The sequence below is a fragment of the Cnephaeus nilssonii genome, assembly GCF_951640355.1.
Source record: "Cnephaeus nilssonii genome assembly, chromosome: 2".
Classification (NCBI taxonomy): Eukaryota; Metazoa; Chordata; class Mammalia; order Chiroptera; family Vespertilionidae; genus Cnephaeus; species Cnephaeus nilssonii.
The window spans coordinates 110,463,486-110,486,188 of NC_137073.1; the positions used below are offsets into that span (position 1 = coordinate 110,463,486).

At 43.2% G+C, this 22,703-nt stretch overlaps 1 protein-coding gene across 1 annotated transcript in view; it reads left to right on the plus strand.

The window, feature by feature from the left end:
• PRLR (prolactin receptor) overlaps window positions 1-17,217 on the plus strand; it is a 128,189-nt gene extending 110,972 nt beyond the window's left edge. The window contains exons 4-9 of the mRNA XM_079783215.1: window positions 201-370; window positions 3,226-3,395; window positions 5,018-5,159; window positions 6,413-6,512; window positions 7,053-7,122; window positions 8,854-17,217. Of these exons, the coding sequence (XP_079639341.1) occupies window positions 201-370; window positions 3,226-3,395; window positions 5,018-5,159; window positions 6,413-6,512; window positions 7,053-7,122; window positions 8,854-9,870 (1,669 nt within the window). The 3' untranslated portion in view covers window positions 9,871-17,217. The remainder of the gene's footprint in view (window positions 1-200; window positions 371-3,225; window positions 3,396-5,017; window positions 5,160-6,412; window positions 6,513-7,052; window positions 7,123-8,853) is intronic.
• Window positions 17,218-22,703: the final 5,486 nt, after the last annotated feature.

Consider the following 22,703-nt stretch of genomic DNA (forward strand, 5'->3'; position numbering starts at 1 on the left):
GCAGAGTCAGCAAGCTCTGAAGTGACACTTCCACCCCCTTCCCCAGCATTCTCTCCCCGGTCTCACTCCCAGGGCACAAAGCTTGGGGGTGCCGTTCTTCAGCACTGATCCCCAAAATCCAGTGGTATTGATCTATTAAGAAAAAAACTAGGCTCTTTTTACTACTTTCTTACTCACTCCTAGTATATAATATGTTACAGAAATCCACTCACCTATGAATGTCCAGACTATGAAACCAGTGGCCCCAACTCCTGTTACTTTAACAAGAAGCACACCTCCATTTGGACAATGTATGTCATCACAGTAAACGCCACGAACCAGATGGGAAGCAGTTCCTCAGATCCGTATTACGTGGATGTGACTTACATCGGTAAGGGGGTGCGTGAGGGATTTCTTACTCCATTACAGACCTACCAACAGTCAAGCTTCATTGGAGTCTTCCTGGCTTATGGATGAATCACCAGAAAGAAAGATGAGAAAATTCACACTATTCTCATCAACTGAGAATTTTTATTGAATCATTCATGACAGTATTTGGGGTCCTTGTGTTTCTCTTCTTCCCTTTGGCCTTTCTTCCCATCCCCTTGCACCCAACAGGAGTGTTCTATTGGTGCTTCTCTTATCGATCCTTCCCTCCAGCCCTCCTCCTGCAATCAATGTCCCCTTCCCCCGCCGCAAGCTGGGACTTCTGTTCCCCCCCGCCCCCGCCGCCCCCGTGGAGGACAGAGCTGCTCACCAGAGTAGCAGCTCTTGGAGTTCATCTGCTTCTACCCCGACAGGACCAGCTCCCGCTGCTTTGCCCAAATGGAATTCTCAGTGTATACATACTTCTTAGCAACTGGAACTCTTCTTTTACAAATAAAGAATTTGGGGCGTAAAGCGTGTTACTTGAACAACAGGCTGAAGGCCACAACCACATGTACAGGGTTTGCGGACCCCATTAGCAAAGCAAAACAAAGTCAGCCCAAGAGCTGTTTCTTGCTTTGCATGATCCACATTGAGCTGCAGGGCAAGTGGGCATCACTGTAGTGGCCTCTGTGGTTTAGCAGGGATGACAAAGGGAATCTTAGGACAAGACATGGGTTAGCCAGGACTCCGGTCAGCCCTCAGCTTTGATAATAATCTAGGGAGAAGTATTCGATTCAAGGTTACCTAAGATTTACCTAACGCCACCCAACAAGGAAAATTAGCCTGGGAATCTCAAATATGTACTTGCACGCCATTGCCTTGTCGTGTTATCAGTGGCTAATACCACCAACTGGCTCACATTTGAATGTTTTCTGCCCCCAGCAAATCATTGCAATGAGCATGGAGGTAGAAAGTGAATTGAATCTTAGTTTAGGAAAATCCAAAAGGTAACCCCACTGACAAGTCAGAATACAATAAATTTCAGTCATATAAATTTACTTGAGATATGAAGTCTTTAAGATGCTAAATGCCAAATAATTTCTTCTTTATGGTTCTTTCTTGAATTGCCTTGCCCTCAAAGATTCAACTAGTATTTGAGAGCAAAACAGTGAAAGCAAGAAAAGTTCTAAAATGAGTAACTGCTATATCACTTGAAAGCAGTGATTCTCAACTGGGGTCTATTTTGCCTCCCACAGATATTTGGCAATGGCAGGAGACATTTTTCATTATCATAGCCCAGGGAGGGGAGACGAGGGTATTACTGACATCTAATAGGCAGAGACCAGAGATGCTGCTAAGCATCCCACAATGCTCAGGATGGCCCCCACAACAAAGAATTACCTTATCCAAAATACAAATGATGCTGCGGGTGAGAAACTGCTTTAAATAATTCACCCTGGACATTTTACTTGGACTTCTGCACAGTATTTTTTGGATCAGAGGCATTTCTCGGAATTGTGTTTAACTTGAAACTTATATTGAATAACTGATGTTTGTTTAGTGAGTGCTATAAAGCAATCTTTCTTAGGTATTTGCTTAGTAACATAGAAGCATTAGGATTAGTGGAAAATTTTCTAACGTTCCTTTTGTAGGTTATAATGTCAAGTACACTATAGCTACACTCACTCTTATGCCACCTGGTGTGGAGAGTGGGCTAAGGAGGTAATAAGTGAAGAGAGAAAGTATTACTAACTAGCAAGACTGAGACTAGGATAAGGCAAGCCAGGGTTCTAGGCATCTCACTCTTAATGAGGCACTCGCAGACTTGTACTTGAAGGAATATGAGGGTAAGTGCCTCCTTAATTTTTTTAATTTGGTAATATACACATAACATAAAATTCACCATTTTAACCATTTTAAAGTATGCCATTTAGTGCTTGGTATTAGTTCATTCTCAACGTTACGCAACCATCACCACTATCTAGTTCCAGAAAACTTTCATGACTCCAAACACCCATTACGTAGTTACTCCAGATTTCCCACCCCCCTTACTCCAGCCCCACTAATCTGCATTCTTTCTCTACAGATTTGCCTATTCTGGATATGTTTTATATATATATATATATATATATATATATATATATATATATATATATATATGGAGTCATATCGTAGGTGGCCTTTGTGTCTGGCTTCTTTCATGTAGTGTAATGTTCTCAAGATTCATCCATGTTGTAGCCTGTATCGATACATACTGCCTTCCTCTTTATGGCTGAATAATGTTTCATTCTATGGATATTGTTTAGCCATTCATCAGTTGATGGACAATTGGGTTGTTTTCACCTATTGGCTATTGTGAATAGTGCTGCTGTGAACATTCATGGATGAGTTTTTGTTTGAACACCTGCCTCCATTTCTTTTGGTATGTTGGCTAGGACATGAAATTCATGGGTGACATGACTTAATATTTAACCTTTTGGGTAAGTTCCAGACTTTTTCACAGCATTGCACCATTTTACATTCCCACCAGCAGTGTATGAGGGAATGTCTCCAGCACTCTCCCTTGTTATTTTTCACTTCTTGAATTTCAACCATCCTAAGTGGGAATGAAATGTTATCTTGTTGTGATTTTGATTTGCGTTTCCCAAATGACCAATGACACTGAGGGTCTTTCATGTGCTTGTTGGCCATTTGTGCCTCCTGAAACTTTGCACCCTACACATCTCCCTTGCTTCAACCTGATCCCAACTCTGCTGACCAGCACCTGACATCAAATACAAGGTGTCTCATAAGCAGGGTGGAGTGAAACAGGAAGTCATATAGTTTTGTGTTCAAATACCACTTTTGCTAAATATGGGATTTCTTTCCTATTTCCAGTTGAACCAGACCCTCCAATGAACCTGACTTTGGAAGTAAAACGTCCAGAAGGCCACAAACCGTACCTGTGGATAAAATGGTGTCCACCCACCCAGGTCGACATAAGATCCGGTTGGCTCACACTACAATACGAAATTCGATTAAAGCCTGAAAAATCAAGTGAGTGGGAGGTGAGTCAACCACGAGCATTTGGACGGAACCATGTCCTTTGACAAAGATGAAACCCTTGCTATGGGGAACAGGTCATTCCTCCTAACTACTGGGCATCATGTTGCCCTCCTGATGCTGATGTGGAAGGGCCTTCTCCCCTCCCTTGGGACTGATGGGGTGCATCTTCACAGCTCTCCCAAGGCTAATCCCTTCTTTGCACTGAACAATCTCTTCCACCAGGTTTCCAAACCACCTCCCACAGGATATCATAGATCTAGACACCTATGAGAGTACCTCAATGGCACTAAGTGGGAGGAAAAACTCTCAGTGTAACCTGTCAATGACCAGTGGCATTTTTATTCACTTCAAATTATTTTAATGTAAAGAAATAATACAGAGGCCCTGGCCGGGTAGCTTGGTTGGTTGGAGTGTCGTCCTGATATGCCAAAGTTGTGGGTTCAATCCCCAGGTAGGACATATACAAAAAGCAACCAATGAATGCATGAATAAGTAGAACAACAAAATCAATGTTCTCTCTCTCTTGTCTCTCAAATAAATGTTTTTAAAATAATAAATAATACAATAAATTATAGGCATTATGATATTCCACTTTAAGTACTTTAGGTCAGCGGTTGGCAACCGGTGGTCCGCAGACCACTGGTGGTCCATGAGGTCTGAAAGGTTGGCAACCACTGCTTTAGATTGTCTCTTTTAGAAAGGAAACATTTTTAAACATAGCCAAAATAAGAAAATCAGATATTGAAAATTAACTAAAATTTTTACATAATTCAAATAGCCTGTCCATATTTTAGTTCCCCCAATTGCTTAAAAAAAATGTCTTTAACAGCTAGTTTGTCCAGACCAGCATCCATCCAAGACAATGCACGTGACTGGTCATTAGTTATGTGCCTTCAGTCTCAGTGTGCTCAGGAGAACAGGCTCTTTGTCCCGTAGAATGCTCTCTCTTTTGCATTAATCTGATTAGTTCTTTGTGAGGTCATTTTGCTAATTTCTCTGCCCCTATATTTCCTGTAACCAGACATTAGATCTAAAGAATTGATTAGATTCGGGTTGGACAATTTGGGGCAAGAGTACTTCAGAGGTGACATTATATTACTTCCTATCACATCATGTCAGGGGACACAAACCATCTGGTTGACCTCATAAATGATGCTAAAACTGACCCCTGGGTTAGGGGTCAACCTGGTGCCTGAATTGTAAAGTCACATTTAATTTGTGCACTATTGCGTCAACATACATCCCAGTTCTCTTCCACCTAGTGGCTTTACTTGAATGATCCTTGAATCAATTACTTCATTGGGGTTCACAAAATAACTCTTTTACAATGTTATTAACTCGTTACCTTCTGTAAAGTAGAATTTTGAAGGCAGTGGGAGGATGCAGAATATTTGTCTTTCTGAAATAGAGTTCCAAATGGAGAGGTAAAAAACCTGTTAATTTTTGTGTGAACAATGTTTCAGAGTGAAAAGGGATGGGCTGAGAGGGTAGAATGATGAGAGCAAGGTATCTACTAAGTCTGATCGTCTGGCCTCACTCCTCCAATAGTTTCTTCTCTAAGGGAAAAGTCTGTTTCTTCAGAACACAAGTCAGAGTGACTTCTGTTTCCCTTGCTCCTCCTTAGGTTCATTTCACTGGGCAGAACACTCAGTTTAAGGTTCTCAGCTTATATCCAGGAAAGAAATACCTTGTCCAGGTTCGCGGCAAGCCAGACCACGGATTGTGGAGTGAGTGGGGCCCAGAAGGCTCCATTCAGGTACCTGAAGGTGAGTGTCTTGGCTACGTTTTGCTTATATCCTTAAATATTTTTAGAATAGAATGGACATAGTAAATTTGAGTGTCATCACTACTAATAGAGAAACTATTTTTAGCCTTAGTAAGAGGAATGAGGAGAGGTATGACTATCGTTTCTCCACCCAACACGCAGACACTTGGAAGTGTAGCCGTGTTGGGGTCACTGTCGGTGAGGACCAGTTTCTAAAGCTGCAGACATGGGCTTGGTGTGTGTCAGAGGGCTTGATGGTCATTCTGCCTTCCCCATCTGCCCATCCCTGTCATTTAGTCAAGGTCATCATCTAGTTCTCCCAGAATTTGTAAGGTGGTATCCCATCATAAGGGCCTGAGCTGAACTGATTTTTAGTCTCTCATGTCGCTTCCATGTTGGTCCTTAGTTAAGGCACAGTATGTGAGAGGCCCGTGATTCTAACAGTGTCATTAAACATGGTGCCTTGTAGTCCACAAGAGAATGATTCATCTTGCATTTCCGAAGTACTTTACGGTTTACCAAGTCTTTCCCTTGTTTGGTCCTCCCAACCCTCTCAGGTATTCAGAGAGAATATAATTGCCATTAAGAATTAAAAGTGAGGAAATTGAAATTCAGTGAGGTTACAAGTCTTGCCCAGAACCAAGTGGCAAAGCCGAGTGCTCGGGACACCTTGCCTGGCCAGAGTATCAGGACTTGCACTGGTTTGTCGTACTGGAAAGAGCTGTGGGTCATAAGACATACATGCATCCTGTCCAGCCCTGGCTCTCACTACATAAAAGCACAGGGTCTACAGGCAGAAGGCCTGGATTCAAACCCCCGACTATGGCCTTACAGTCACATGCTAACGAGTAAATCATGCTTTAGAGCCTCATCTTTGCATGCAAGGCAATGTATGTAAAGAGCTTAACACCATCGATGGCTTTTAGTAAGAACTTAAGTGTTACCTTTTATTATTACTGCAACTGACCAGGTGACCTTGGCTTTCCTCTTTAAGTAGCAAATAAAATAACATGTAAAAGGATTTTAAAAGTATAAATTACTATAAAAATACATGGAACATATTAAAATGTAATAATATTGGAAAAATTAACTCAGCATTAATGTTACTCTGGATTGCTGTCCAAATCAAAAGAGGTGTAGGAAGGAGGGTCGGGGGAGGCCTTACCCTCAAAAGTTTCATTCATTCGCTTTGTTTGTTCGCTCGTATTTAATGATGCTGTATGTGATGAGAGCTTTCTGGCTGTTTCTTTTTAGATGCCACCAATGCAGACATCACCGTGTGGATCTTTGTGGCTGTGCTTTCTGTTGTCGTCTGTCTGATTATGGTCTGGGCAGTGGCTTTGAAGGGCTATAGGTACTTCATTGTCTATCAACCCTCCTCCCAACCATGTTTTATGGGATAGTGGTATTTTTAAAGGCGAAAGCGAGATGATGGAAACTAACAGATAATTCAAGCACCTGATTTTAGCCATTAGCTTCAGTGTGCTACCCATAAGAAAATCTTGTCAGTACCAGCAAAAGTCGCAGAATGAACTCATCTGAAGCTGGTTGGTGCTCTTTCCATCAAACTGAGGCTTGCAATTGGAAAATAGTAAAAAATAAAAATAAAAAATCTGCCAAGAGCAGCTAAAATCAAGAGGAGCAACTAGTGCAAATAATCCACTAATTTGCAAATCAGCCCCTCGGTCAGCCAGAGCTAATTTTGCTGTTGGCCTCTATAATTATTGTCTTCCGCACTGATTGTCAATTTCATGTAGCACCGCCCCCCTGCCCCCAGCTTTAACTCCTCTCTACCATAGTCCATGTAGCAGCTATTTATAGGTAATACTAACCTTTTAGAAATTACAAAGTGATCAAGTGAGTCATTTTTTCTATCTCACGAATTATTTTACAGCATGGTGACCTGCGTCTTTCCACCAGTTCCTGGGCCAAAAATAAAAGGATTTGATATCCATCTGCTGGAGGTAAGTGCCAGAGGTGGAGCATGTATCCTGCCTCACTGATCTGTAATAACGACCTCTACACAAGCACACACAGTCCCATCCGTTCGGCCTGGCTGCCTCAGTCACCCTTGCCCCACTGTCCGTCTTCTTTAGAGAAAGATGCGTGAGGCCTGAGGGTCCTTCCTAGGAGACATTAAATGTCAGAGGGAAGAGAGAGAAAGACAAGAAAATAAGACAACACACAGTCATGCTTTCTAGACTTACCAGATTTATTCATAAGCACAGATGTGAACATTTTGTACAAATAATCAATTTAGAAAAGAGGTGAATATTTTGTTTAATACAAAAGAGGGACCTACCGCCCCCCTGCCCTCCATGACACTTTGGTGCAAGCTTTCACTTGAATGTTCTTTACAGAAGGTCATGGTGACAGAATAGCCTGCTGCGGTGTTCACTCTGTTTGGGCCCACAGTTGAGACTGGGTTAGTGCAGTGGGCTGGTGTCTACCAAGGCCCATTTAGGCTGATTCAAGTGGGAATTAAATGTAAGTGTTTTGAATGAAAACATGGGTTAGAACATTTTAAATTTCTCTGCAGGTTGAAATATGTAGTTTCAATTTGACCTTAAGTTTAACACTGACATATATATACAATAAATTACCTTTGCATTATATCATTTGACCTAGCCACTGTGAGGCTAACAGTACAAGAATGTGAGAAGTGAGTCTCCGAGAATTTGGCTTGACTGCATTCACTTTGATTGCAAATATCACAGCAGGGACTAGGGCCCTAAAATTTGGGTTCCTCATCCAGTGCTTTAACCCCACTATCCTTTAAAAACAAGCATGAACATCTCAACTAACTAAATTAAGAACTATTTGTAGTCACAGGAGCTTAATGAAAAAAAATAACTTCTTTTTGTGTCACAAACACACAAAAAAAATTGTTGTTTTCTCAATCACATGACCTCCAATCCTCAAAAGAACTCTCCCATATGACACTATTATTCCCACTTTACAAATGGAGAAACTGAGAACCATTGAGCAGCTTGTTCAAAGTCAGTACCCATTAGGGAGTGAAAAAGCCAAGATTTAGGCACCAGTACCTGACCTAAGTCAGAGGATCAGGAAGAAGAGTGGAAAGTAAGAGGAGAAGGCAAAAGGAAGAACGAGGGAGAAGGAGAAGGAGGAGGGAAAGGAAGAACAAAGGAAGGAGAAAATATGTACTAGCAAGAAGAGAGGGGGAAGAGAGAGGGGAAATGGAGTAGAGAAGAGAGAAAAGGAGGATCGGAGAGGAAGAGGGCAGAAGGAAGGAATGAAGAAGTAGGAAGAGGAGGAGCTGAAAGGAGGAGATGAGAAGCAACTTACTGCTTCCAGACTCTAGAAAGTGGTGGAGGAGGTTAGGAGACCAACTACCAGATCTTAGAGCCTCTGAGTCCCAGAGTAAACGGTTCTTCTTTAACAGTTATGTTTCTCATCTGTGCATATACTACTTGCCCATTAAACTCATGATCATTATTGCTTAGAGAGAGACTAAGTTAAAATCATGAATTGACTTAAAGAAAAATATTAGATGAATAGAAGTCTAGGAGGTGATTATAGATGGCCTGGTACGCAAATGTCTAAAGTTTGGGAAATGCTGCTAGACTCTTACAGCTTACAGCGGCCGTGGCCATGAGCACAGCTGCGCTTTGATGCTGATTTGGAATGTTCTGAAGCTCACAGCCATTCCTTCTGTGTCTGTGTTTTAACAGAGGGGCAAGTCTGAAGAACTGCTGAGTGCCCTGGGGTGCCAGGACTTCCCCTCTGACTGTGAGGACTTGCTGGTGGAGCTGTTAGAAGTCGTTGACAGCGAGAACCAGCAACTGGTGCCAGTCCATTCAAAAGAACACCCCAATCAAGGTCTGAAGCCCAAATACCTGGATCTCGACAGTGACTCTGGCCAGGGCAGCTGTGACAGCCCTTCCCTTTTATCCAGCAATCGTGAGGAGCCCCAGGAAAGTCCCTCCACATTCCACACTCCTGAGGGCATTGAGAAGCCAGAGAACCCTGAAAGAAATGGTGCCCACACCTGGGACTCTCAGAGCACCAGCGTGGAAGGCAGAGTCCCCTATTTCTGTGCTGATGGACCCAAATCTTCAACATGGCCTTCATCGCAGCCCCCCAACCAGCACAACCCCAGATCTTCTTACCACAACATCGCTGATGTGTGTAAGCTGGCCCTGGACACGGCAGGTTCCTCTGCCACTGTGTTGGACAAAACAGACAAACGTGCTCCAACGTCTTTGGAAACCACCCTGACTGGAGGGGAGGAGGAGGCGGCCGAGCAGAGAGGGGTGGAAAGCTTCCATTCCAAGACTGACGCAGACACCCCATGGCTGCTGCCCCAGGAGGAAACCTCCGATGTCTCTGCTAAACCCTTGGATTACGTGGAGATTCACAAGATCAATAAAGACGGAGCATTGTCATTGTTCCCCAAACAAGACGAGAACAGCAACCAGACAGAGAGGCCCGGGGCTCCTAAGACCAGCAAGGAGTATGCGAAGGTGGCCAGGGTGATGGAGAGCAGCATCCTGGTGCTGGTGCATGACCCGCCCGCCCCCGACCTGGCTTTGTTTGAAGAACCAGCCGAGGAGGCCCCCCCATCCTTGCAGCAGAATCAGGAGGAGAAAGAACTGGCCACCTTCGCCATGACACCGAGCAACTGCAGACTGCAGCTGGGGGGGTTGGATTACCTCGACCCCGCGTGTTTGAAGGACTCCTTCCAGTGACGGCTTGCTCATTGGAATGGTTGGTTAAAATGTGATTTTTCTTCAGGTACTGCTACAGCGCACATGAAATGCACTCTCCTAGAGAATGTTCGAGAATGGGGTTCAAATGACACTACTAAAACTCACAGTCCACTCTTCTTCATGCTCCATTTTCAACCAGTGGCCTCTTTCTCCAACAGCTGATTCCGGATCGGATCATTTTGTTTCCTGTGATTTGTTGATCTAGTTTTTGTTTTCAGTTATAAAATTGCATGTTCAATGCAATAGAAGCGCATTGCTTAGTGTTCCTGAGGGACTGTGCCAATAGGTAAAGCCTCCGGAAAAGGTGCCCATGGTTGGGCATAGGACAGGAGGAAATGAAGGAGTTAGCATAGCTTAGCGCAGGAAGATGATGGGTGTGAGAAGAATGCCATGTAAGCTGCTTTTGAAAACCAATTGCTTATCCTTTGCACTCCTCTCCCATTTTATTAGGATTAACCAAATACAACCCCGTGCAAGAAAGGATGCATTCCGGGACCCGACACGCCATTTACATCACTTCCCATTACCTTAGTGACACGTTGCTGGTATGCACCTAACAATCATGCCTCCATTTCTTTTTCTTAAAATAGTTGGAATCTGGTAAGCATGGATTCCCCTCTCCCAAATCGTATTTCATCCTAAAGCCTCTAGAGAATATAGTTTTGGAGAGTGAGGTTTTCTTACACGGGAGGCAAATGAGTTTGACGTGGTGAATCCTCCTAAAATGGTTTCCTGCTTCATTTCAATACGACAGATAATTTATTATGCACCCTAGTCTTCTCTTAGTGGAAAAAAAATCCCCAAGGACTAACTTTAATTTCAAAAATAACCACAGCAGAATGGTCATGGAGATACTGCCTTACTGTACATACAGATTCTACTTTAATACCAGACCCATATGTTTAACAATGTATTTTTGAAGACTATTTTTCTACCACTTAGGTGAAGTAAAAGAATATTTTCTATCTTCCCAGTACAGCTGTTTACGTAGTCAGAGGGTACAGTCTTTTCTGCCGAGGCTGCAGGGAGCATTTACAGTCCATAACAGTATACGCAGTCCCCATTTGTGGAGCGAATGCCATACCAACCAAAGCCCACTGAGGAATGTGAAGTGGGTGACAATATTCAATTTCCAATACAGCATAGTATAGTTTATCTGGTTCTTTTATCTCCAGATACACTAAACAACAATCACCAATAGCGTGTTAGGACTCTCCATACACAGAATTATTTCTCCTGTAATTTAGGGCTAATCTGGGGCTCCTGCTCTTCTCTGGGTGAATATTCTAGAAGCCATCGTAAAAAAGGAGGGTAGTGACATCCAGCATACTGTTTTGGAGAGAGGGTTTTGTTTTGCTTTGTTTTCCTGAGCAATCTTGGACAGCAGAGATATTTTCAGCAAAGCCGTGAGTTAGTTATCTCTCTGGAGTAGATCCATTTGCAAAATCTTGGCAGAAGCAGAGCCAACACTCGCGTCAGAAGTTTCCAAATAAATGTTTTAAGAAATAGCATCTGTGGAGTGGTGGGCACAGCTACAAAGACCAGGGTCTGGTAGTAAGGATCTCTGAGTTAGTGCCAGGGGCAGGCTCCCCAGGAGGGATCAGAAGCCTGGGTCTCCATCTTAGCGAGAGCATCCATAACTCATGAGCTGCCTCCCTCTCTTGTTTATTTCACCTGATGGCAAATACTTTCTCTGTGTCCACTCACCAGCTGGACTTAGAGAATCTGAGCTCACCTCTGTGAGTTAAGTATTCCACCCAACAAGCCCATGTTGATAGGAACTGGACGCAGAGGTGACCTGATGTTGGAAAGCGAACACACTGTCCTGGCGTCCAGATTGCAGAAATAATAGACCGGAGGCTCTGTTCTCCCAATACATAAACATCGTAAGAGTACGCGGAACTTTTGAAAAATTTGTCCCCAAGTTCATTCAGTCCCCTAGATCCTTGCTACTCAAAGTCTGGTCTGAGGACCAGTTGTGTCATCATCACCTGGGCACTGCATGGAAATGCAGATCTCGGCCTCCCTGGCCCAGAACTAAAGAATCATTACCTGCATTTGACTAAGTTCCCCAGGTGACCCGTGTGGGTAATGAAGTTTGAGGAGTATTGCCCTACATGACCACTTCCCCTAAAAGCTGTTTTAGCACATGGACATGCCTCTCTTGGAAAGTACAAGTCAAGTCTGTTTGACTTACACTGGGCAATACTGTATGGAAGGAGAAGGCATAGATTTTAAAATCTATTTGAGCTTTAAGATTCACATGATGGTACAGCATGACCTGCGAAAGGACACACAACTTCTAAGAAGGCCAAGGGATATAGTCCACCTTGAGTAGCACTGACCAAGACTCTGCCCTTCAAAGCCAATGCAGACTAAAATGTTCCCCAAATAGTCCATTGTTCTCCAAGATGTACTAGTCTATCAATCACTCTGGTAGCTTGCAAATTAAAAGGTAATCTGATTTTGGTATTCATGAAAAAATGTTATGGGTAAAGATTCAAGTTGAACTAAATTCCTATTAAAACACCAATTAGCCACTCACTAAGTCAAGCCAAGACTATATTTATTTGTCAGTTAGGACTCTGTATTTGAATTACATTTTTTTTCCCATGGGTAGAATATTTTCTATCAAGAAAACAGCTAGTCGAATGGAAAGATGCAGGTTGGGGGTCAAGAGTCCCAAGCTCTAGTCCTAACTATCCCACACTGAACAGATCAATTTCCTTCTCTGGACCCCAGTTTCCTCTGAAAGAAATATTGGTCCAAATAAATTCTAATGTCCTTTTTAAACTCCAACTCCCTGATTCCATGACTCACTGGCTATTTTCTAGCCAAGATAATTTAACCAGTAAATGCCTTGTATCTTGCTAACAAATAACTGCCCTTCATCATAGGAATGCAAGTATTCTTCCGTGATGTGCTGATAGTTTCCTTTTAAATCATCAGTTCCCGTTGGTCCTAACACACCGCATGTGCATTTTATAAATTACATAGGCACAGAATCATAGTCTCAGATTGTGCGCAAATATGTGTGTAGAGAGAAGAAGAGGCATGAGATTCTTTAAAAAGACATTTTGAATGTGGCTCTACTTTTTAGAAAAAAATGATCTTTTGCTGAATCAAGCCATGCTTATTGCTTGCTGAGTCCCAAATCTCTTTTCCTACAGCTGGCTGCTGATTCTGGTATTTTTCTCTCTCTCCTAGATTACCAACCAACATTGCACAGTTGGTGTCATTTTCTGAATTATGAAAAGTCATATTTTTATCAACAAAAGCCTAAATATTCATGTCACGAAGCACATGGAAGCGGGATAGCCATTGGGTGTTTTATGGAACTTGTGGCCCAAACTGCAAATGGGCGGTGGTCGGTTTTCACAAATGGGTATTAGGCACCTCAACATGAGCACAAGTTCCTCTCAGCCATGTCATTGCCACTTAGCTGACACTTCTTTCCCCTAAGTGCCTCAGGCCAATCCTGGTAGGCAGTTATGGATTGAAAACTTGCTTTCACTGGGTTAGCCCAAAGTGGGTCCATCCCTTAGCACCTGTGCAGATCAAGGAACTTGGCTGCTTTTCCCATCGTGACCCACTGAATGAGAGTCCTGTGAGTTAAGGAGCGGCCGGAGGCTGTGAAGGAAACCTGGCTCTTTCGCTGGCTGCCCGCTGCTGTTCATCGCCTCCAGAAAGAGGTGGCCCTGCCTGTAGTAACTTCCCTATCTCCTTAGGGTAGGCGAGAAAGAAACAGATTTGTACGCATCCTACAAAGTGCCTTTCTTTACTTTTATATTTTTTTAAGTTTCCTTTTCATAAAAAGAAGAAAAAAAAAGTGTATTGATTGGAAAGTAAACTTTCCCTTTTTTATGTAAATGAATGAAGAAGCCAGAATGGAATGATGAAATGGTCGAAGGTCCAACCAGCAACTGCTCAGAGGCTTTTTAAATGTATTGCTTAACTGAAGGACCACAGAGTCGATGTGAATCATGTGACTTACTTTGACAAGACATTGACTCTGGCTAGGGTTTAGGGAGTCAGCCTGCCACCCGCAGACTTCAACTGACAAGCATATTGATGCACTTATGAATGGCTGTGAATTGCATGCCGGGACCTGAAAAGGCGACGCACACGCAATGGAACTGTGCACAGACAAGAAAATGGAAAGGACTCCGGGTTTCTCCCCGTGCTGGCTCATGCAGATTTGCCATTGATAAAGGCGCTGTGTGTACGTCAGTGAACACACCTGTTCTGCCTTTTCAGCAGCAGCACAATTGTGTTGCTGCTAGGGTAGTGGCTGAGCATTCAGTTTCCAGGTCTAGGGCACATAGGTATTTTTTAAATGCGATAAAGAAATTTTTAAGAGAAAGCTGTGAGACGTTAGTCAAATAAAACAGGCTGTTGACTTGATGCAAATCCTTTAAACTCTAGCCACCATTTTCCTCACCTATTAAATATGTGGGTTGGCCTAAAATGTTTCAAAGACCATGTTACAACTCTAACCATCCCTGATTTCCGTGATCTAAGTGAAATCTAGGGTTTCTGGTGAAAGGCCCAAGTACAGTCAGAGAAGCATGGTTGGTGTGCCCTTGACCTGAAGCAATGAACAGTGTGGCTGGAACAATGCTTGAGAGAAAAACAGAGATCCATCCCTCTGAGGCAGATGGACATGATTTAGCATCCTTGCTTCTCTTCTTAATTGTCCATACTTGTAGGCTCTTTCTTCTCTCACTGCAGGGCCTATAGTGTTCCTAGGAGTTATTCATGGCTGTAGCAACTTTGGGAACTGCAAAAAAAAACACCTGAATTCTTCCTAAACAATGACTATGGCCCTGCCAAAGACTGAGTTAGGTGTTAAATCAGCCACCCAGCCATCAAGGCCCAGGTTGAGGGTCACAAGAAACCTAAGTTGGAGATTTGCACGCTTAGAGATTCTAGCTCTATTCATTAATTACTAAATTAATTCAAAGTTCATTCATAAGTCCAAGCGACATTGACAGCTCGGTCCTGGAGGTCTTCACCAGAAACCTAACGCTATAGAATGACTGCTGAGGGCCGGTGGTCTCGCCAGGAGTTCTATGTCTAAGTATGGGCCTGGATGTGTCCCATGATGTGCGAATCAAGGGGGTTAAGTTGGGAGCTCTCTCCTCAGACTGGTGTTTTTCAGGAAGGTGATTTTTGGCCTGAGATCCTCGTAGTATCTATTTCAAAGAAAGGAAAAAGATCGAAAATAGAACATGTTCAGAAGTTTGGGCATCTCAGGAGTCCATTAAATGCTAAACCCAAATTTTATGAAACCTGGTGAATCAATTACCTATTCAGTGTTCTGAGTTGAGATGTACATAACTCACAACACCATAGGCCCCATGGATTCCTTTGACCAGTGCTCTGATTTCAAGTCAGGATGAGCTGAGACGTGCAGGGTGCTAAAACATATCCCACTTATGTGACTGTGGCCAATGAACAGAGAGAGACCTTGGTTAGTCTTAGTCTGTTAGTTAAGTTCCACCTGCTTCTGATTAAACAGAAAAAACAATTAACTCTCAAAACTTTGGCTACAGAAGTAGTAATATCAGAAATAATGTTTAATAGTTGTGGTCAAATTATGCGTCACCTGGATAAACTTCAAAATATAGTCTGAGTTTTTCCATGCAAATTTCACAAGTCCTGGAGAGAAATAAAGTGTTTTTTGTTATGCTATCTGAAATTGAAAAACTACATGGCAGAGATACTTCTGAGAAATAATTTGTTTTATAAAATTCCTGTTGAAATGATTTTTTTAATTTTTCAAAGTAACTACCTCCCCTTCTTGTCCTTTCTTCGAAGCTGCTTATTATTAGAACGAAGGATGTCATGTCTCATGCTTTGACTCTTTTTCAGTGGTATATTTGTTGTATTTGCCATGTGATATTCCTGACTTTAAAGTAACTATTATATTATTTTACATTATAATGCTTTGTGTGGTACAAAAACTCTATGACACATTGAAATATATAGTCAATCCTCATGTTGTGAAACTCATGTTACACAAATGAAAATAATTATTTAATGACTTACAATCTATTCATATGTAGTTTCAATATGATTGTGTCTGTGTCTGTAAAACAAAACCGAAGGAAATATGTAATCATATAATTCTGTTGAAACCGTGACTACACTAATTTTTTTCTTAATCTTTGTGTAGAAGTAGTATAATATGCCATCTGTACAGCTGAGCTGGGGTATTAAGTGTTTAGAGTACAACCAACAATTGTTTGAAAGTCAGCCAAGCCCTCAGCTTTGCTTCGTGTGGCCTCTGATGCTTCTTGGGTGTTATTTGCATCATGAGGCCTGCTTTTGTGCTTTATCCTTCATTTTTTTTAAATTTCAGAGTCTGCTGTGGAAACCAAAGCAATGTTGAAGCAGCCTGTGTCTTCTGTAAAGCCATATTGAAGTAAAGACTGTGTAATAGCATCAAGTTCCATATTTTCAAAGCTACCACTACCTCTGCTTTGTCTCTTTCCTAGAAAATGCCAAGCAGAATTATTCACCATTAAGTGGGAAATGAGAAGCGATTGTTACAAAAGCTGTTGGATAGGTTTGTTTATTTGTTTGTTTGTTTGTTTTCACTTGAGACTACACCTTCTAATTCACCATTTTGCAGGTTTATGCTAGGTTGTCTCAAGAGCCATTTTTACATCTACTAAAAACTGGATGGTGAATAAGGACCAGAAAGAACACATAGTAAGTCACTGATGAAAAACCAACAAAACCAGAGAGCAGACTTTTTTCCTAACTATAAATCACCTGTTGCCCCAAGTCATGATGATGTTATCTCTCACAATTTGATTTCCCTAATTCCACGTAGAAATAAATCTTTTCCTTATTTGATTTTAGACATCAAATATATTATGGTATGAGAAAAGTCAATCATATATCATAACTAATCTTGTTTTGATTTTTAAAATTTATTTCTACATGTACTTATTATAATGATGATTTTGTTTCTTTTTAGCCTTAAAGAATTATAGATGATAATCATCCAACCTGCATTTTTAATTCTGTAAATCTTTGGTTATTGAACCTTGTGCTTTCTGTTTTCCGTGGATTTACTCCTTTGTCTCTTTCCATTTTGAGGAGACAACGTGGATAGTTACATCTTTGTCAATCGTATGGGAGATTATGCTAACTGCTGTTCTCCTAACATCTTCATCTTTTCTGCACGCCAAAAACAATGCTTGCCAAACAAAATCGTAGATGTCCCAGTACAATACGGTCATTATGTTTCTATTCATGTTATTGAAAATTCCCAGCTCAGTGCCTGGCTCAATAAATGTTTATTTCCCTTGCCTACCCTTCCTCTATTTTTTTTATTTGACGTGGAAATGATCAGAATATCATGTGTGCGGTTGAAACAACTTTCTTGAGGAATGTTTGCTGCAATCGGATCTGTTATCCAGAAATTGTTGGTATAAGTTGAACCAAATCAGTTTTCCTCCTTTATCATCATCCTTCCTCATGACTGCAAACATAATAGCCCCTTTGCCTGCCCTTTCACATGACCAGCTGCTCAAACTAAAGGGAGATGGAACATGAACATGCGGAGCAAATCAGAGAAGCTCATTTAGATATTGTAAAACGGCCCTGGCTGGTCTGGCTCAGTGGATAGAGCATCAGCCTGTGGACCGAAGGGTCCAGGGTTTGATTCTAGTCAAGGGCACATACCTCGGTTGCAGGTTCCTCCCTGGTTCGGACCCTGGTCGGGGCTCATGCAGGAGGCAACCAATTGATGTGTTTCTCTCACATCGATATTTCTGTCTTTCCCTCTCCCTTCCACTCTCTCTAAAAATCAATGGGAAAATATCCTCAGGTGAAGATTTAAAAAAAAATTAAATATTGTAAAGTAAAGGAATGACCAAACCATTAAAAAAATCATAATAAATGAATTTATTTAAAGCAGCATGAATTTTCCATATTACGAACATCTTTTCTGATGAAACCCATCAGATGAAGGACTCTGGACCTAGAAATCTTGGCTGCTGCTCATGCTCGTGGTCCAGAAATAGGCCCTGGTGTGGGTTTTACTTTACAAACTCCTCTGCCTCCTGGTTCTCTCGTGCCATGTTTTCTGGGGCCATGAAGACTTCCCTGCGTATCGCAGTCCAAAACTTGGCCTCCGTCAAAGAAACAGGGACTCTCCCGTGCTTAGGTGGGTGCCATCCGTCTTCAATACTGGGGCGCACTTTCACTTTTAAGCTGCAGAATTGGGAGGGTCAGCCACCAGACACAACATTCGAATAATTTACGAGGAGCTGGAGAAGCAATAGATAGCTAGTTTTCCAAAACCATTGCGTGTGCTTTTCTGAAAGAAAACGGAAATGATGTATTGCCGCATCTTGCCAGGATTGCATTTGCAACTTTAACCCCACTCGACTCCCTGTGACTTGCTAGCCAAGCTTTATACATTCTAAATCTCCTCTAGTGTTTAAGGACTGGGAGATACAACTTCCATTTAGGTAGAAACCTTGAAGGCTTGGGGGTGGGGTGTAGGGTGAAACTGGAGAGGGTCCAGGAAATGAGGCTACTGCACAGCCCCCGACAGGGACCTCACGGGCCACAGAAGCAGATTCTTGCTGGTTGACCCCTGAGAACTTTTCCAGACCACGCAGGGGGAACTGAGCCAGGTACTGCTATTGTAAAAGACATGCGACACCTTAAATCTATCTACAACCTGCCCCCCCACCCCACCCCGCTGTCCGTGTTAAGGCCCCTTTCTCTTGTTATTGATCAGGTTCACATTAAAAGTCAAGCTTACAAACTGACTTGAGGCACAGATACTTTTTATTTTTTTATTTTTTTCACAGATACTTTTTAAATGTGATAAAGAAATTTTTAAGAGAAAGCTGTGGGGCGTTAGTCAAATAAAACACCCTATGGATGTCAGTTGGCGAGCACTAGTATAAGAAAAGGGAGCTCAGGAGTTTTTATTACCGCATGCACAGATGTGTTTGAAAGAATTTGTGTCACAGGTACATGTTTAAGGTGACACCTTCGCTCCGTCAATCACTGAAAATTCCAAGATGAGCTTAAATGGCATCTGCCAGTAGTTTTACTTCACGCGATCAGTATTGATGTTGTTACTGAACCATGTAGCCTCGTGATGCATTTCTCTTTCAGAGCAACTGCTTGCCATGGCCGCAATGCCGAGTTCCAACTGAACCAATAAATTACTGCCTGAGCGATGGCTTTGGGAGTTTCTGTTTATGTACTTATGAAACATGTATTTGGGGGGATCGGGGGAGGAATCTAACTTTGAGGAATTTGTCTTGGCTTCAACAAACTTTATTAGGACCCTAAAAGGAGAAGAAGAAGAAGAAAAGAACAGCATTCGAGTATCTCTGGAAATAAAGTACCCAGACCCATGCTAAAATCGGTGTCTTAGAACACCCACCCCAGGCATTTTTTTCAGACACACATGTTTTGTGCTCGTCTTTCAACACATTCTCTAAGTTTATTTTTCCTGCTAATTCTAAATCAAAACTGACGTCTTGCTTCCAAGCCAGCTAAATTCTCCATCTTCTCTTTTCCCCATCTTTATTTATGTGCCAGACCCAAGCCTTAAACGCGCACACATGCTGGGAAGCACTCAGGAGTTCCTGGGGCATTCTGGGAACAATGGGAACAATCGGGAGGACGCGTTCCAAATCTGATCTACACTCACCTTTCCCAAAGGAGACTTAGGCCATAAGCCTCAGTGCCAAGGAGCCACACTTTCTTTTGTCTGCTTCTTCCTACCTAGAATTATCTTCCCTCTTCACGTGAAACTCTAGTTGTGATGTAATCTTCCATTTATGATCTTTTCTTTATTGCATAAAATATTTTGCACACACTTGAAAACTACAGACCGTGATACAACAACTATCCACTTACCAACACTTACATTTCACAAATTAATATTTCATCACATCTGCCCTCTACCATCCTATATAATAAAGAAGTAATATGCAAATTGACTCTCACACCCTTGCACAAGATGACTGCCCCCATGTGGTCAAAGATGGCCACCACAAGAGGGCCAGCAGGGGAGGGTAGTTGTGGGTGATCAGGCCAGCAGGAGAGGGCAGTTAGGGGCAACTGGGCCAACAGGGGAGGGCAGTTGGGGGTTACCGGGCCAGCAGGGGAGGGCAGTTGGGGGCAATTGGGCCAGCAGGGGAGCAGTTAGGTGTCGATCAGGCTGGCAGGGGAGTGTTTAGGGGGTGATCAGGCAGGCAGGCAGGCGAGCAGTTGGGAGCCAGCAGCCCCGGATTGTGAGAGGGATATCTGACTGTGGTTTAGGCCTGATCCCACAGGGACATCCCCTGAGGGGTCCCAGATCGGAGAGGGTGCAGGCTGGGCTGAGGGCCACCCCCCCCCCCAGTGTACAAATTTCGTGCACCGAGCCTCTAGTTTTTTAAATAAATGAAACATCACAGATGCAGTAATGTACATCTCTCAGTAACCAAATTTTTTATCTTTCTCTCCAGAGGTAATTGCAGTCTTGTAGCTATTGTATATTCTTCCTGGCCATTTAAGAAATGCTTCTTTATGTGTATCTGTAACCGAACAACCAAGGGGTCCAGCTGCCTGTCACTACTTGAGCCAATTCAGCAGAGACAGGGTTGAATGATACATGAGCGTTTATTCTAATACTGCCGGCAGCACGGGAGAGCAGAAGGTCATCTGCCTTCTCTGCCCCCACCATGAGCCAGCTGCTTATATTGGATAGAAGGACAAAGATTACATGGGAAAGCAGGAATTACAGGCATGGGAAAGTGGGCATGGGATAATCATAACAGGTTACAAGTCATGCTGGCTGGGACGGGGGGGGGGGGGGAGGTTCAGGCGGGGTGCGGTCACAGAGGGTGGGTGCCTCCGGACACCCAAGGACCAGATTACAAATGATAGGGGCTGGGGGTTGTAAAAAGCAGGTGCCTCCCGGACTAGATGGTTTTGGCCACAAGATTGTAAATCTTTCCCCAATGACAGGCAGTTCTCAGGAAAGGAGGACGGATGGCATTCCGATGTGAGCTCCCATGTCCCAGGGTGTACAACTACCTGCCAGGTTAGAATGTGCTTTCTCTAATCAGAACAGAACCGTCACGGTTAACAGAGCATGGTGAATATTTCTTATAATTATAATTCGTTTTCAATATTCTATTTCTGCCCCTAACATATCCATAAATAACATCCTATCTAATAAAGAGGGGATATGCTAATTGACCCTCATGCCATCGCAAAGATGGCGGCGCCCACAGCCAATAAGGAGGGAATATGTAATTGACTGCCACACCCTCAAAGTTGGCAGTGCCCACAGCCAAGAAGGAGGGAATATGCTAATTGACTGCCATGCCCTCAAAGATGGCAGCGCCCACAGCCACAAGATGGCAGCACCCAGTCCCCTCAGCCCCGCCAGGGTGGCAGGCACATAGCAAGGCCGGGCTCGTGGCGAGCCTGGCCTTGCCGTGCACCTGCCCCCAGAGTCCCCCAGTCTCCTCAGCCCCCAGCTGCCCAGGGCCGGCCCGAGGTGCAGGCAAGCCTTGAATGGCGGCTGCCCAGCCTCCCAGGGCTGGCCCGAGGCGCAGGCAAGCCTCAGGTGGTGGCTGCCCAGCCACCCAGGGCTGCCTGAGGCTCAGGTAACCAAGGCCGGTCGAGGCTTGTGCTGCCGGCAGTGGCAGCAGCAGAGGTGTGATGGGGGTGTCACCTTCCCCTGATCACCAGGTCATCTCCTGCCCCTGAGGGTTCCCAGACTGTGAGAGGGGGCAGGCGGGGCTGAGGGATCCCCCTCCAGTGCATGAATTTTCATGCACCAGGCCTCTAGTATACATATAAATAGTTTGGATGTTATGAATTTTACATAGATAACAGCATATGTTTTTATGCACCTTGATTTTTTTTCTCTCCGCACTGGGGTTTTGAGATTCCAATGGCTCCAGTATGTTGGTTTTACCTGCTGTATGCAGTTGTATACATGTATACAAATTGTCTGTGAATCCTTGTAGTCATTAACATTCCATTCCCACTGTTATAAGTGACTCTGCAATGCACATTCTTAAGCAAGTCTCACTTTGTATTTGCAAAGCTTCCTCCAGGACATACACAGAGAGGAGGCGGAATTGTTGGACCATATGGAACACCTATGTCAACATTTCCTCATAAGTTGTTTTCTCACGCAGTTGCACCAATGTATTCCCTAGTCAGCAGTGTAAGTTTCCATTCTCTCCTTAATTGTTAGACAGTATTGTCAGATATTATAATTTTTGACAATTTGATGAGCATTAAATGATATATTGTTGCTGTTTGAATTTTCGTTATCATAAGGAATTCATTCTACATCTGAAGAACTCATCCTGTACCTGCTTATCTTTTTATGCCATCTTTGTGATCTTCCAAGTCTCAGCATATGCCTGAGTCCTACACCTGGGCTTCTATTCCATTCCAGCAGTCTGTTTATCTACTGCTGTCCTCATGGCCCCAGTTTTTTTGTTTGTTTGTTTTTCAATCTTTATAGTTGAAAGTATTACATATGTCCTCTTTTTCCCCCCATTGACTCCTTCTAACCTGCCCCAACCCAACCACCCACACGTGCCCCAGGCCTTCACTGCACTATTGTCTGTGTCCATGGCTATGCATGCATATAAGTTCTTTGGTTATTCTCTTCCTACTCCCCCGCCCCTCCACTTCCCTCTGAGAGCTATTCCTTGGGGTTGGAGTTCCAGTACAATGTTGAACAGAGCAGAGTAGTGGACATTCTTTCTTGTTCCTGACTTTAAAGAGAATGCTACTAAAAGTTCACCAGTAAG